The 17229-nt window shown below is 36.0% G+C and overlaps 1 protein-coding gene across 2 annotated transcripts in view; it reads right to left on the bottom strand.

Annotated features, from left to right (window-relative positions):
• Window positions 1–17229, bottom strand: part of PLA2G4A (phospholipase A2 group IVA) — a 160990-nt gene that overhangs the window by 25045 nt on the left and 118716 nt on the right. For both annotated transcript variants that reach the window (XM_065937205.1, XM_065937206.1), the window contains 4 exons: window positions 12296–12433; window positions 12115–12207; window positions 8123–8194; window positions 3326–3568 (listed from right to left, as the gene is read on the bottom strand). In XM_065937205.1, coding sequence (XP_065793277.1) covers window positions 3326–3568; window positions 8123–8194; window positions 12115–12207; window positions 12296–12433 — 546 coding nt within the window. The remainder of the gene's footprint in view (window positions 1–3325; window positions 3569–8122; window positions 8195–12114; window positions 12208–12295; window positions 12434–17229) is intronic.

The raw sequence follows: 17229 nt of genomic DNA, 5'->3' as shown, positions 1-17229 counted from the left end.
CTAAAACTTGGAAATAACCAGACGGAGATAAATGGAGTCCATCTTGGTAAAAGTTTTATCTGAAAAAGCACTAATCAATTTAGTACATTTAGTTTAAAATGTAGTCATTTTTAATAATGTTGGTTTATAAACAATAAATTTGAATGAACTTGTCACTCATCTGACTAGATTTTTGACTAGTCAACATTCTGCATACATTTTTTCAATCAGCTAAATACAAAATAACAAGTATAATTTGATGACATATTCACTGACAATATTTACAGTTCCTTCCGAAGTTCATTACTTTAAAATAATTTTGGGCTTCGCTGGTGGCTCAGACAGTAAAGAATCTGCCTGCCATGCAAGAGACCCAGGTTTGATCCCTAGGTCAGGAAGACATCCTCGAGAAGGGAATGGTTACCCACTCCAGTATTCTTGCCTGGAGGATTCCATGGACTACAGTTGGCTACAGCCCACGAAGCTGCAGAGTCAGACACAACTGAGCGACCAACACTTTAATAAGTTTAGGTTAGAACAAATCAAAATTTCCCAACAAAAGAAATATTTAGTATATTTAATATCATATTTTAATTGCAGTATTAAAATATGTATTATCATATTTTAGGATGAAGAGAAGAAAGATGAAAATGAAGAACAATCTGAAATAAGAGGCACACTTCCTAAGGGTACCAAATTAATCTAATAAAAATATAGGATGTCCAGTTAGATTTGAATTTCAGATTAATAGCAAATGATTTTTATACGAGAATGTCCCAAATGTTACAAAGGAGTGTACTTATATTCTTTCTCTCTCTCTCTCTCTCTCTATATATATATATATGAATTGAAATTCAAATTTAACTGAGCACTGTGCTTTACCTAGCAACCCTAACACTTCCAAATCTACTATGAAATCACCAGGAAGTTGTTAAAATGTTGAGTGCAGAGCCCGTGCTGTGTAAACCACAGAAAGATCAAAGTAGTAACATAAAACAGATGTAATAAGTACACACAAGGAAACTTCCATTTTTACATCAGCAAGACAATGACTAATAAAACCAAAGGCTATGAGGAAGGGAGTGAGCAGAAGGGAAAGGCTCCTGAGCAATGTCAAGAGGCCTATTCAAGTGTCCCAATTCCAGTTCAGTTGAGCAATTCTAGGCAAACATGATGCTGTCTCCTTGGACCTTCCTTTTCTATGGAGTAAAATACTAATGCTTCTCTCTGGTTCTAAATGCTCTGTGAGGCTAAGTTTTTTTTTTTTTTTTAAAGCCTATTATCACTCATCTATAAAGCCTAAGTTTCTAAAGAAGATGCATTTAACTGGTATTGCAATAGCAATAAGTAAAATCATAAGTAACACACACACAAATAACATCACTGTATGGTCAACGGTTTTTATTTTGGATGAATTTAAAAAGAGACACTGACTTTATCACAAATATTCATAGACTTTTATTATAGCTCATATGAAAGGATTTGCATGGCAGGTTTATAATCAGATATATCTCATATCCTAGACTTTGATGTCACAAACATAACGCAAAATATAGTGAGTTTCCACTTCTCTTGTTTAAAAACAGGGGTAAATTTTGCTTCTGCAATTTCCCTTAAACTCAAACAACAAACAAACAGCATTACCTAAACAAAAAGATCTAAAGCCATGTCCTAATTTTGACAAATATAGATATAATCCTTCAACAAAGAGTGGCAGAAAGTTTTTTGGAAAATTTTCCATTTACATTTTCTTAGCCCCCTGTCAATGTTCTTAGGCAGTAATGATTGAAAAAATGACATTTGGGCAGTTAAGGGAAACACGATGACATGATGAAGTAGAAAAAGTTTACGATGACAGGAGCATTATAAGAAAGATGATTATGTAGTGACTAGTCACCAAGGCAAATTTAACTTTTAATTTGGAATACCCATGGAAACGAAGAATCGAGGGAAGTGTTCTTTAGTTTGGCTAACTGACAATCCTGAAAGTGAGTGGGTTCTTAATGAGATCCTTAAGGGGCCTTACGAAAGTTACCTAATCTTTCGGAGAACTGGAGGGACAAATTCAATAGCCTGTTAATATATGATATCTCTTTTTCTCTTTCTGACTTCACTTCACTCTTTATAATAGGGACTCTATGGGGTCCGGAAAGACAGTACTGATGAACCTATTTGCAGGGCAGCAATGGAGAGGCAGAGGGAACAGACTTGTGCACACCATGGGAGGAGAGAGAGGGACGAATGGAAAGAGTTAACATTGAAACATACACATTACCATATGTAAAATAGATAGCCAGTGGGAATTTGATGTATGAAGCAGGGAACTCAAGCCTGGTGCTCTGCGACAAGCTAGAGGGGTGAGGTGGTGGCGTGGGAGGGGACATATGTATACCTATGGCTGATTCATGTTGACGGTTCGGCAGGAGCTAACACAATATTGTAAAGCAATTATCTTCCAATTAAAAATAAATTTAAAAAATTCAGTAGCTGGAGGGATGCGGCAAATAGGTAAACTCAGCTGACTCTCGCCCCTAGGGGGCAGGCATTACTGCTCTTCATACAGAAGATTCCCTCGCAGCTCTGGGGCTGCTGAGACTTCCTTCCTTCGCCAAGGAGAAACACCCACATGAGATTTGAAGGAGGAAATGAGACAGAGGCTGCGTTTGTGCTATTTCTATTGCCAAGCACTGTTGTGGGGGTGTTTATGGGGGTGATTCTGAAGTTTTTTTGGAATCATTCCTAGATGCTTAGCCTGGAGCTTGCTCCTCCACGCCTCAGAACAGTTTTGTAAGCACCCAATTCCATTCTCTAAACCCCTTTCGCTTAAACAAGTGAGAGGGTTTCCTGTTTCCAGTGAGCGAGCCTTGACCAACACAGGGAAGCAAAGTCCCTCTCAATATTTCAATGAAAATTGTTTATGCTGACACGACGATGCCATTTCCTGTCCAGTGTATTTTTCTTCCAAAAAAACAATAATTCATAGTCCTTCCCCATTAAAAAGAAAAGAAGGTGAAGTCGCTCCGTCGTGTCTGACTCTTTGCGACCCCAGGGACTGTAGCCTGCCAGGCTCCTTCATCCATGGGATTCTCCAGGGAAGAATACTGGAGTGGGTTGCCATTTCCTTCTCCAGTGGCTCATCTGGATCCAGGGATCGAACCCAGGTCTCCCACATTGCAGGCAAACTCCTTACCATGTGAGCCACCAGGGAATTCCCTCCCCCCGTTAAATGCATGTTTTAAAATTGGATTATAAATGAGTTACTAGTAACAATAATTAAATGCTCCTCCCCAGAGAAGGAAGAACAGTCTCTTGAATTAGCTTCCGTGGGTTACACTTTGCTACCTACCTGCCACAGCGGTATCCAATTCGTCTTCGTCCAGGGACTCTTGCGTGGTAAAGCTTCTCAAAGGAGACATCGGATAGGATGTATTGAGATTCAAGCCCAGCATGAAGTTGTGCACCTTCCCGGCACGTCCTTCTCTGGTATTGAACAAAGCTGAGTCACTCACCAAGGCCATGAGCATACGTTGGACCCAACTTGCTTGATTATCATTTTGATAGTCCCTTTCTGCTTCTTCATTTTCAGTGCCTAAGGAAAAAGATCATTGGACATTGTCCAAAATCCATAAAGATGAAAAAAGATATTTGGTCTATGGAGTGTTAGCATTAGGGGAATGCAGGCTCTCAGTTCCCCGACCAGGGATTGAACCCATGCCCCCTGCAGTGGAAGCACAGAGTCTTAACCACTGAACTGCCAAGGAAATCCCTCCAGTTTTTGATTCAAACATGTTTATTCATGTAAATTAATACAGTCAATATTTCAGTTAATCATTTTTGTTCTTAAATTGTTCTTACCTTTACTGACTTCCTGGTAGCTCACACAGTAAAAGCATCTGCCTACAATGAGGGAGACCCAGGTTGACCCCTGGGTCGGGAAGATCCTCTGGAGAAGGAAATGGCAGCCCACTCCAGTACTCTTGCCTGGAAAATCCCAAGGATGGAGAAGCCTAGTAGGCTACAATCCATGGGGTCGCAAAGAGTTGGACACGACTGAGCGACTCCGTGTTTCTTTCTTCCTACCCTTTACCTATAGTAAGTCTAAAGGCTATATTCTTGACAGTGTTACTTGGCTTATTCTTTGATTTCCAGAGAAACTTCTATTTTTCCATTTTTTTCCCCTTTCCCCAATTCTTTTCTTCTCTTTTCTTGGCTATGGCTATGCATAAGAGGGAATATCCATAGTAGCTAATCCCCTTTCTTTCCCAAGTTTCCTTCCCTGTCATGTTTAATAAACATCCAGAAATCATGCAAACTGAGAGCAGACAGTTGAAGGATTCAACATATATTTGCTTCTCTATAAACACCCTCTGAAATGTCATTGCATTCTTGCTTATAAAGTTTGGGGCTTAAAAGTCTGTAATTTAAATTTATGTTTTAAAATGGCTTAAAATTCGACAATCTTCCAAAAGAAGCAGTTTTCAATGACTTTTTCCTTAAAATCGATGCACTCGTCACTACTACTGGGAAGCCAGATTGTGTCATTATTTTAGAGTACTGGTTCCAGAATCAGACTGCCCAGATTCCAATCCTCTCTCCACTGTTTACTAGTTAATTGACCCTTTTCAGTATTCATTTCCTCATCAGTAAACCTCCTTGGGTTGTTATGAGGATAAACTAAGTTAATGCATTCATGCAAATTTCTTAGAAAGGTGCCTGGCCTGCATTAAATTCTCAGTAAACACTAGTAGGTAGTAGAAGTAGTTTAGCAGCAGCAGCATCGTAATCATCACCAATAGCATTCTTCATTCATGACTTAAATCTAAGAACATTGTATAGTAGAGGATAATCCCCTTACCTAGAACACTTCTGTTCAGATTTCTGGGAACTATAAATATAAATATGTATGCATATGTAAATCTATATGTGTGTGTGTACTGAAAGAGGAAAAAGAGAGTCTATATTCAAACTTCATAATTTTCAATAAATGCTAACTAAACATACATAAAACCATAATATCTTCAAAAGATTAGCTTAACTGAGCTCAGTAAGTGAAGGGCTCTTTCTCTCCATAACCAACCCAGATGACTGCACAGTCATGAAAAAACAATTATACTCTCTTTTCTACTCCCACACTTTTCTAATGCCAAATATGACAAATAAAATCTTTCACTAGAACAAATCAAGCTTTAAAATAAATGATTTATCTCTTCAGTTACACAGGATATGAATAAGATACTCAATTATTTTCCAAGGATTTGCTACTTCCTCTTCTTTTCCTTTTTCATCATCACTGTTGTTGTTATTAAATTTATCTCACTTCTATACCAGCAATGGATCTACCTTCCATATGACATATTTGGAAATGGCAACAAGATAACATAAATGATATATCTTGCTTATTAGCTTTAATATGAACAGTAAATGTCTATTTATTAGCCTTTCACAATTTAAAGCCCTTTGTGTGCTTTTGCTACTTTTATGGTTACAGCAATTTGAAACAACTGAAGTTGAAAATGCCTAAAAATTGTGTTCAAAATCACTTGACTAAATACAAAGAAGCCTCAAGAGAAGAAGACAAGGCACAGGCTGGGAGAAAATATTTGCAAAAGACTCATCTGATGATGGGGTGTTACCCAAAATGTACAAAGGACTCTTTCAAACTCAACAATAAGAAAACAAACATCCTGATTTAAAAATGGGCAAAAGACCTTAACATACACCTTGCCAAAAAAGACCTCTCGGGGACTTCCCTTTCAGTCCAATGGTCAGGACTTCACTCTCCATTGCAGGCGTGCAGGTTCAATCCCTGGTCGGGTAAGTAAGATACCACATCCCTCCAGGCCAAAAGACCAAGCAGGAGAGAAGGCAATATTGTAACAAATTCAATAAAGATTTAAAAAATGGTCCACATTAAAAAAAGTCTTTAAAAAAATATAGATGACAAGTACATTTATGAAAAGATGTTTCATCACATGTCATCAGGGAGATGCAAATAAAACCGAGATGACACTACACACCTATTAGAAATGTCAAAATCCAAAACAGACAACACCAAATGCTGGTTAGAATGTGAAACAACAGGACACTCAAACAGGGATGGTGGAAAAGCAAAGTGGTGCAACCTCTTTGGAAGTTTCTTACAAAACTTAATTATACTCGTAGCAAATGATACTGCAATCACTCTCCTTCATTTTTACCCAAAGGAGTTGAAAACTTATATGCACATAAAAATCTGAACATAGATATTTATAACAGTGCCAGTCATAATTACCCAAATTTGAAAGCCACCAAGATGTTCTTCAGTAGGTGAATGGATAAACTGTGTAATAATACCCAGACAATGAAATACTATTCAATGCTAAAGAGAAATGAAGTCATGAAAAAACACGGAGGAAACTTAAAAGCATATTACTAAGCAAAGGAAGCCAATCTGAAAAGTTTATCCATTGTATTATTCCAACTAGACGACATTCCAGAAAGGCAAAATGATGGAGACAGTAAAAAGATAGAGTTGCCAGGTGGGTCGGGGGTGGGAAGCAGAGGGATATTTAGAGCACAGAGAATTTTAAGGGTAGTGAAACTACTCTTATGACACAATAATGTTAGATATGTGTCATCATACGTTTGTGAAAACCTGTAGAACGCACAATATCAAGAGTGAACTCGAAAGCTTAGACTTTGGGTGATAATGATGGGTCAGATAATGATGGGTCAGTACTGACCCATCCTTGGAAAATAAATGTACCTCTCTAGTACAGGATGTTAAAAGTGGTGGAGGCAATGTGTGTGGATACAGGGAATATATGGGAATTCTCTGTACTACTTGCTCAATTTTGCTGTGAGTCTCAAACTACTCTAATAAATATAGGTTATTTAAAAAGAAAAAAGAATATTAAGAGCTAATAAGAAATCCTCAAAAACACCCTAAATATCATTTCTTCAATGTTGGCTGGTATTGAAACCAAAGCAGCCATACTCAGAGGGTCCTTGAGCTTCTCAGCTTTAAGATAATCTGCCAGTACTGGCAGAGGTGATCAAATGCACTGATGATTTTGGCAATTTACTTAATCAATAAACCATTATTAATCCACTTGATGGTCCCAACATCAATACAAAGTTAATCCTATGAGTGGTAGGCATATGCTGTCCATCATTTTTTCTATCCCCCTTCGTTAAAAGGAAATTCAAAATAGAAGAAAAAAAATCTGAACAAAACTGAAAAATAACAGCTTGGCTATGAAAAGAGAACTTTAATTTCAGTGTTTATCCAGCAAAGATAAAACAGCCTCTTCTAATAGCCTTACCTTAGCTGATGGAGTTCATTAAGTTTTGGACAAAAAAGTATTTAATCTCTTTTAAAATCTAGATGATTTTATTCAAACTATAACAGGACATGTTCATCTAGTTGTTGTAAAATCTTCTGCTTTTTTTTTTTTTTTGGTTTTTGAGCTGTTGGGAACATTTGCCCAAATGGCTCTGTCCAAATGTAAAATCATTCCATTTTACCACATAACAATTGCAACAAACATGCCAGATCTTTTCCACAGCTCTTCCCTGACTCCACACGAACTATCATGTTCCACACAAGGTGAAAACTGCCTTGTCAAGGTGTACAAGAACCCATTTACACCACAAAGCGATACATGAAACAAAAAGTTCTCAATAAATCTACTCCATCACTGATCCTTTTTCAGAGAGAGAATTTTGGCAATGGGATAAAGCTCAAGAATGGAGTGAGGACTTAATTTTTCAAATGTTACTTAATAATAACATTTTAAAGGATGAAATTTTAGTTTTTAAAGCTACACAAAAATGTTCCCACATCACCATTTCTATGCTTAGAAACCTAGTGCTCTAACCAGATTTAACACAGAATTTGGTATTTCTGTTATACCATCTCAGTTTGTTCTCTGTTCAACTGATAAAATGTTTGGGGTATATAAAATAAATGAAATAAGGCATACTTATATATTGCATATTTTATTGCATACATGGCATTGATTCTCTCTCTGAATTGAAAGCTACAATTCTATCACTTAGAGCCTTAAGCAGAGACTACCATTAGTATCTTGAGTGAGAAAATCAGACAAAACATTCAGTCTTTCTAATGCAGTTCTGCCAGAGAAGGTTCCAGCTCTCTTACCTTTGGGTTCTTGTGATTCGTCATCACTGTCTGAGCTATCATTACTCACAATATGCTTTGCTGTAATATTTTCTGCGAAAAGAAAACAAAACAATGAAAGAATCTCAGGTGTCAAGACTCATAGTGAAATTTACTATAAGGAAGTACTCTCAGCAAAACCACAGTGAGCTCAACTAGATTTATCAGTGTAAATCTAGATCAATTTAGTAAATTCAAATGTATTAGATTTACTAATATTTTTCAAATTTCTCATTGGAAAACAAAATTTCCCAGAGCATGAAAAATTAGTTTAGAATTTATTCATATGTGATTTAAAGGGGAGAATTTTTGTTTATAATTCTTACAGGAAGAACAGCTTGATTATAGAATTCTTATTACCCCAAAGATACATTTTTCTTTAATTAAATATGTTGAAATGTTGTTTATGAAAGTCAATATAGGGTAAAGCCAAAATCTACAATGGGCTGCAACAGTTTTACTAAGATAAATGGTTACTAATATGAGGGGGCTTTTTTTAATAATAATGAATATCATCTATTGAAATGTGTGTTTTGGTTTCGATTTGTGCTTCCTCAGAATGTATTAAGAGAACAGTTATAAAAGCTAAAATAGAAACCATAAAGCCTTAAAGATAAGAGTAAAATTTAGCATTATACCTAGCTCTCTTTTAAAAAAGTACCCAAATTATGGAATACACAGGCAATTTTATAATCATCATTTATAGAAAAATTAAACTTTGGGGTGACATTTACATGAAATCCTTTTCTGTAGAGTGACTTTTTTCCCCTTCTACTAGTCAATAGAATTTTTATTTTTTTGACTGACTTCAAATTTATAATTTTCAGTGATAGAACCATTTGGGCTTTTAAACTCAAAAAAATATGGGTATAACATTTGGTTTGCCCATATTACACTCCAATTGACCTTAAAATCTTTCTTTGATAGAGAGAAAAATGAAACTAAAACCACCTCTGAACATCCCTCTAAGAGGCAGACTTTAGCTGGCCAATGGATGAAAGGGTCACCAGGAGTCCTGAGATTCCCCTCAGTCACTCACCTCTCTGGTCTCATTCCTGGAAACCCTTCCCTAATCTGAGGTAACATGCATCCTGCCGGCTGGGGGTTCTCAGGACACAATATTCCCCTTAATTCTGACACACAGTGAAAGTAAACAAGCTGCCAACCTCTGGTCTCAAAGGGGACATCTAACAACAAAGAATATTCTCAAGAATACTGAGTATAAACATTCTCCTTTTCCTCAGCCTTGAGCTATTGTCTCACCCACCCTCAGATGTGTTGTTCCAGTCCTATTCTCTTCCTGTCTTAGGAGGAAGAAGCAACAAACTGTGGGTTTATCTGGATTATTCAAGAGAGAAGAGCACAGAGAAGCAAGCCTCACAAAAGGCAGTAATTCTGTTCTTTCTCTTTCCTTTTTTTTTTTTTTTTCCCTTGCCTGAAATCTTCACATAACTTAGAAAAGAGTTTATTATACCTACAAAATTAGGTGAGAACAGGATATTCATCTGGGATACAATGTTCATTAAAATGAGTCAAGTCAGAGCATTTCAGCACTAAACACTTTGCCTTGCGTTACCCTTGGGAGCATGTGGCTCTGTGGTTAAGGTTAGACAATGCTCCAAAGTTCCACCAACCTTGGTTGCTTGTTCCCTGGATGATGCTCAGAAGATAGAAGCAAGTTAAAGGACAAAGTACCTCTTCGGTTGCTTTTATTTTTATTCTAGTCTTTCACTCTAGGGAAATCATAAGATCACTTTCACATTATTTATTAAGAATTACACCCAAAATATTAAGGACTATAGAAAGTTGCTGCACTTAATATATATATCACATATTGAAAATCAACTCTTGCAGGAAGAGTGACTTCACACTTCTTGAAAGTCAAGTTGGCATACATCAATTAAAGTTATAATTGTATTTTTGTTTGCATATAGAACTTATTTAAATCAACTGTCACTGTCTGCAATAACTAAGGACAGCTTGTTAGAAAAAAATCCTACAGTAAGTTGTTAACATGCAAGTATTTTTCAAAGAGATTGTTGAAAAAGTCATTTATGTTGTTTTGTTAACTCTGAAATAGATGTGGGATACTTCAGAGGCACAGAAGAGGAGGTAGGGAGGTACTTTGTTGATAATCTTCAGGATCCTTCTACCCAGACCCTGCTGGGCTGGCCCCAAATTCAAATTCAGCATTCCCCTGATCCTTACTACTTCCAGTCAAAATAGTCATAACAAAAATTCAGTGTTGACTATGATACAGACAGCATTGCACCTGAGAGATCCTGAATGTATGTTTTGTGTAAATCAAATTTATTCATTAAAGATAACATGTTTCTGTGGCATTAATATTATAACAAATGAAAACTACTGGTCCTTAATTGAGTTTGTCTACTTTTTCAAGTTGTATAAAAATTACTTTTAATTTATTATGGGCTTGTGAGTTAGATTTGAAGAAAATTATTAGTGGTAATTTATTAACTGTGATTTGAAATATTTTTTTCATGTTTTTGGTATGAATTAGCTATAAGAAGCTAACAGAATTCTAATGAGGTAGTATTTAAGAGGCAAATAAACTATCAAGCTTGAATTTAAGTGTCATACTGTGTTCAACTGTTGATAAATCTAATCTTCCAAAAGCTGCCCTTATTCATAAAAGGAGAATAGATCTCCCTTGACTTACGATGGAGTTACATCCCGATAAGCCTACTGTAAGCTGAACATTTTGTTAGCTGCATCAGGCATGCATTTAATGCATCTAATCTACTGCACACCACAGCTTAGTCTAGCCTACCTTAAACATGCTCAGAAACTTACATTCAGCCTACAGTACTTTATAGTAAATGTTGAAGAGCTCACATAATTTATAGAATGCTGCACTGAAAGTGAAAAACAGAATGCTTGAGAGAGTGCAGAATGGTTTTAAGTATTGGGTTGTTTACCATTGTGATTGTGTGGCTGATGTGACTGGGAGTGGCAGCTTGCTATTGGAAGGTAGTATACTGCTTATTGCTAGCCTGAAAAAGATCAAAGCTCAAAGACTGAAGTATGGTTTCTACTGAGTAATATCACTTTTACACTATCGTAGTCAAAAAATTGTCAGTTGGACCATAGTAAGTCAGGGACCACTTGTATTCTCTAATACAAATAGTATGTTTTGATACATAATAACTAAAAGGAATAAAAATGCTCTAGTAAAATTGATTCCACTGTAGATATATACACTGGAATACTACTCAGCAATAAAAACAAATGCATTTGAGTCAGCTCTAATGAGGTAGACAAACCCGGAGCCTATTATACAGAGTGAAGTAAATAAAAAAGAGAAATATAAATATCATATACATAGATCATATAAGTATATGGACTCTAGAAAGATGTTACTGACGAATTTCTTTTCAGGGCAGCAATGGAGAAACAGACATAGAAAACAGACCTAAGGACATTGGGGGGGGGGGGCGGAGGAGAGAGAGGGTGAGATGTGTGGAGAGAGTAGCATGGAAACTTACATTACCACGTGTAAAACAGATAGCCAACGGGAATTTGCCGTATGACACAGGGAACTCAAACAAGGGCTCTGTGACAATCTAGCAGGGTGGGGTGGGGAGGAAAATGGAAGGGAAGTTTGGGACGGAGGGGATATGGGTGTACCTATGGCTGATTCTTGTTAATGTATGACAGAAAACCACAAAATTCTGTAAAGCAAATATCCTTCAATTAAAAAAAAATAAAGTGGCAAAAAAAAAAAAAGATTCTTAGGAATCAGTAGTTTCTATGAACTCCACAACTTCGATGTCAAAACAATAGTTAAGAGGCAAAAGCATATATTTTTAACAAATAATTACGTTGATTCAGCTAAAATACTGATAGCATTAGAATAATTACAATTTTATGAAGATGTAACTTTATATGTATATGTTAATGAAGCTTATCAATATAGCATAATTATTATCAATGCAAGCATGTTTTTACAATACCTAGTTCTTCTTCCATTGTGGAGCCTTTACTTTGTGATCCAGAAACTCCCAAGACTCTGTTGAACAATATAGAAAAGGCACTACCCCAGACACCTAAAGGAGAGCAAAAACGGAGTATGACTTAGAATGTACCAAGATTTAAAACAGTCAGACAAACTCATGGTAGATTTAGATCACTTACCCATTAAGAAATGCAAGGGGTTTTCTTCGTATTTCTTTACAACTGTTCCCATGAAAAATTTGCTTCCAAATAAGTCAGGCGCCATAAAAGTACCATATTTAGCCATGCCAATCTCAAACGGGCTAAATTCAACCCAATCTGAAATGATTTTTAAAAATGCAATCCATTAGTAGAAAAATACTACAGAGATATACACACAGATTACTCCAACACTGGCATAATTATCCTCATTCATTTAAAATATTTTTAAAAATTAGCAAATATCTATCATGTATATGAAAGTGAAAGTGTTAGTCACTCAATTGTGTCTGACTCTCTGCAACCCCATGGACTGTAGCCTGCCAGGTTCCTCTGTCCGTGAAATTCTCCAGGCAGAAATACTGAAGTAGGCAGCCATTCCCTTCTCCAGGGGATCTTCCCCACCCAAGGATTGAGCCTGGGTCTCCTACAGTGCAGGCAGATTCTTTACCGTCTGAGTCATCACGGGAGGAGAAGGGGGTGACAGAGGATGAGATGGTTGGATGGCATCATTGACACAATGGACATGAGTCTGAGCAAACTCCAGGAAATAGTGAAGGGTGGGGAAATCTGGCATGCTGCAATCCATGGGGCCGCAAAGAGACACGTCTTAGTGACTGCACGCAATGAACAACCATGTGTATGACATTACATAGAAATTGGGGGGGAAGTCCATAGATGAATAAGATGAGAACACAAAAGGATTCCTTATTTGCACAAATTGAATACCCTTTGGCATTTAAAAACTCAGGTATCTTTTATAAAGTCCATCTTAATTAGACAGTTTTAAAACTGCTGACTCAGACGTTTAAAATCCATGAAGGAGACAAAAGAAATTAAACTCTTTCTGATAATGGAAGCAGACTATAAAAATGCAAGAAAGTGGTGTCTAACATTTGCCTTTTCTTCATCTTTCCTTAATTTTTCTTATTAACCATTATTCTAACTCTTAAGATTATAATGCAAAGTTTTTATATTGTATATATTCAGAAATGCATAGGAATAGAGCCAACAGCTTATTTTCTCAGAACAGAGGCTCTGCAGCCAGAAACTTGGGTTCAAATTCTGTTGTGTTGTTTACTAACTATGCAGCTTTGGGTAGATTACATGTTCTCTGTGTCTTAGTTTCTTAATCCGTAAAATGTGAATAAAATCAGTAGATAGTTTGCAAGATTTGGGGGAAGAACCAATGAGTTAAGAAACTTAAAGAACTTAGAAGAGGACATAGTACCTTTTAATCACTCAGTAAATAGTAGCCACTCTTATATTTCATGTATTCCTGTGGTTATAACTCTGTCTAAAAATCAACTGAGTCTTAGTCTATCCAAACAGAATTCCTAGCTCTGACTCCCACTTCTTTGTCGTCTCTCAATTTTCCCCTTCTTTGTAAATGGTACTTCTTTTCATAGATTCATACCACCATCCATGCTATCCACACCATACTTTAGAATAACTCTTTTTTAGAGTTTAGATTTTTTTTTTTAACATGGAACATTTTTAAAGTCTTTATTGAATTTGTTACAAGATTGCTAAATATTGCTTTTTTGGCCACAAGGCATGTGTGATCTGAGCTCTCCGACAAGATGTCGAACTCACACCCCCGGCATTGGAAGACAATCACTTAACTACTGGCCTGCCAGGGAAATCACTAGGATTATTCTTGATGGTCTTTTTTATCTTATATCTCAAAGAGAAAAAAAATCAAGTTCTGTAGGCTCTATCATCAGATGTGGTTAGAAACTGGCTAGTGATCCATTTGTTCACCAAGACCATACCGATAAAAGCTGTCATACGCTCTCCTGGATCTTCATAATAGCCTCTTAAAACATTTTCTCTATTCCCCTACTATCTTTTAGATACCCTGTTGCCAGAATGAATTTTTAAAGATACAAATCACAGCATACTAATGCCAGCTGAAAACTTTCCAATGGCTTCTTATTTATATCTTTATATCTTATATAAAATCATGGTCGAGAAGTGTTCCCGATGGTCTGGCTCATGTTCCCTAACTGACCCATGTCCTAAACAATCTCCTAGCACATTTTGTCCAGCTTATTCCACTTCAGCCACATACCTTCTTAATTTCCTCCAAGAGACCAAGCTCATTCCCACCTTGCAGCCCTCATGCTCACTATTTCCTTCTGTAATCATAAGGCTTGCTCCTTCTTATCCTTTAGTTCAAAGTCTTTGTTGACCATTTTCTATGGAATCCAACTACCATGAATCCCTGCCTAACCCCAAACCCTCTGTCTTCCTTTTCCATCCCAGTTTTCCCCTTTCTAAAATTTTTGCATGTCTCTATCCCCTTATCCAACAATCTGAAATCCAAATAACTCCAAAATTCACACTGGATTTTGCAATTCCTTTGCTATTCACCTGGTGGTAAAATTCGCCCTGAATTCATTTAGTAGAAAACCAGTCTTTTAATCTTTACATGAGGCTTAATCTTTACATATCCCACTCAATGTGAATATCAATACATCCCACTGAAGAAATCATTATTTAATTATAAGATCCCAATGGGGCATTATGTAATATATAGTATAAGCACATATAATATATAGTGTAAGTATATTTTTTTAACTTCAAAATCTAAAATATTCTGAATTTTAAAACATCTATCCTCAAAATTTTGGGGAAAAAATCATGGATATGTATGTTTTTATTATTTACTCAATAATATAGAATGTTCTACTTTTGTGAAACAAGTTATAAACCACAGTTGTGATGAGAACACAATGCAATTCATTTCACATTAAAGCCAAATGGCACATATACCCTTCATGACAAAGTGGTATGTTTTATAATGATTTACATGGGGTTAGTGAGACATGACTAGCAGTGAATCAGAGACCATTAGGAAACTTTCTATATCACTACAAGTAATTTCTTATCTGTGAGTTTCACACCCTTATCCACAGTACTAAAACAAAGATTTCCTGGTTCCTACTTCTCCAGCAATCTCTTCTTGATTAATGCTGTGGTTTTGTGCACACAGTAAAGAGAGACATTTTTCAGAGGCAGATTTGCTCTCTGATCCTTACTAAAGAAGTCATTATGCTATTTTGACTACTATTTCTCTGATGCTGAATTTGTACATTTCAAACTTGAACTTCTCTCATGAACCTCCATCTATTCATCTCCAACTCCCTGTTGTGCATTTACCCTTGGGTATTCTGTCATCACATTCCACTACACTTGTGTGGAAAGGAATTCATAACCTTTCTTCCTGGTATAGCTCACCTGTTTCTATAAACCATGCTATCACAGCCCAGAAAAAAATCTTAACTGAAATCACTCTCATACCCACTCACATCAAATTTATCCATCCATCACACATTTCACTGGTAATATTTAAACTTTTCACATCCATCTTCTCCTCTCTTTCCTTATCAGTATCTCCCTAGTTCTAAGCCCTTATTTACAAAAACATAGTAATACCACTGCTTTCAGTTTCTTTCTGTGCCAGTCTACCCATATGAACTATCAAAATACTTTTTTTCAAAAACACAATGTAAATAACTTCCTAGCAAAAATCATTAAATGTTTCCCCTTATCATGACTGAATAAAAACCTTTCTATCTGGAAGTCAAATCTTTCTATAGCTTGACACTAATGGTTTTTCCAAATATACCACCTATTCTTCACCAGTTCATACATTAACCAAATCTAGTGTCTTTTTACTGCTCCCTGAAACACACCTTTGGCTTCCCTTCTGAGCATTTTCTTATACTGTTTTACACAAAGATGATGTCTCACCCCCAACTGGTAGATCTTTCCAAGTTCAAGTTGAACCTGAGTTCTACCACCTTTCTGAAGTCTTTCATACAACTACACTAAATCTCTAATATCTTACACTTTATGTCAGGTCTATATACTCTAACAGACAACAGTGTTCTACGTGTATTTTTCTTGCTAATAGGAATGGAATCTTCTTGAGGAAGAGCACTATGTGTTTCTTCTGTAATGTCTGTTAAGGGACTTAACATGATGTGAAGTTGTAAATTGTGCTCAGTAATTGCAATTCACAGACAACGCAAATTAAAGGTTGAAATCCTGTCAGAAATATAGTGAAGTAGAGGAGTCAAAAATATGTTACCATTTAAACAACTCATGTTTATTTGTTTAAAGTCTTCAAAAGGTGAAAATGTTTAAAACTTTTCTAAGAAGGAAGAAAAACATTCTCTAGTATTATTGAAATAAAGTTGATAAAACTTCTGTAAGCTAAGATAACTGGGATCTTTGACTTTTTATAATATAATTCAAATAATATTTTAACTTTTTTTCCTGAATAGCCAATCCCTTTTAATCCAAGGAAATTTTAAAGGCATAAAGTATAGACATGCCTCTTTTTTTTTTCCCCACAACTCAAGCTCTTTGAACATTCATAACATGCCCCTTTGAATGTCTTATCTGAGTACAAGATCCACACAATTAATGCTTCATGGTTTTGTACAACTCTGTTGGAAGAAACCGCTTGAACCTCCTTATCATAGGAGCTTAACAATGAAGGTTAATGAGGCTTGTCTTATCTTGGTAACAATATCTGCTAGGCAGCTTGCCCAAATCAGGCACGTTCATATTGAAAGACTACCAACTGAACATAAATAGCCTTTTCCGACTCCAGATGAATCAAAAATATTCACTAGCTAAAATATTATTCATTCTTTAATTATTTTACTGAGATTTTCTCTTGAGAATGGCCACTGACTGGAAGTACAGAATAAAGAGTCAACTGTGAAAATGCCTTAAGAATCATAACAGTAATAATAAAACTATTATATTTTAATATCTCTTTTTCACATCAGTATTATCCATATCTCATTCAATTGTCTTAATAGCTCTGTAAGATAAAACTGACTTATTAATATCCTTTTTAATAATGAAAATAAGAATCAGCGAGATTAAGAGACCCA

The sequence above is a fragment of the Muntiacus reevesi genome, chromosome 5, assembly GCF_963930625.1.
Source record: "Muntiacus reevesi chromosome 5, mMunRee1.1, whole genome shotgun sequence".
NCBI classification, from domain to species: Eukaryota; Metazoa; Chordata; class Mammalia; order Artiodactyla; family Cervidae; genus Muntiacus; species Muntiacus reevesi.
Note: the sequence above shows the minus strand (reverse complement) of the source record. Positions and strands in the feature narration are given on the sequence as shown.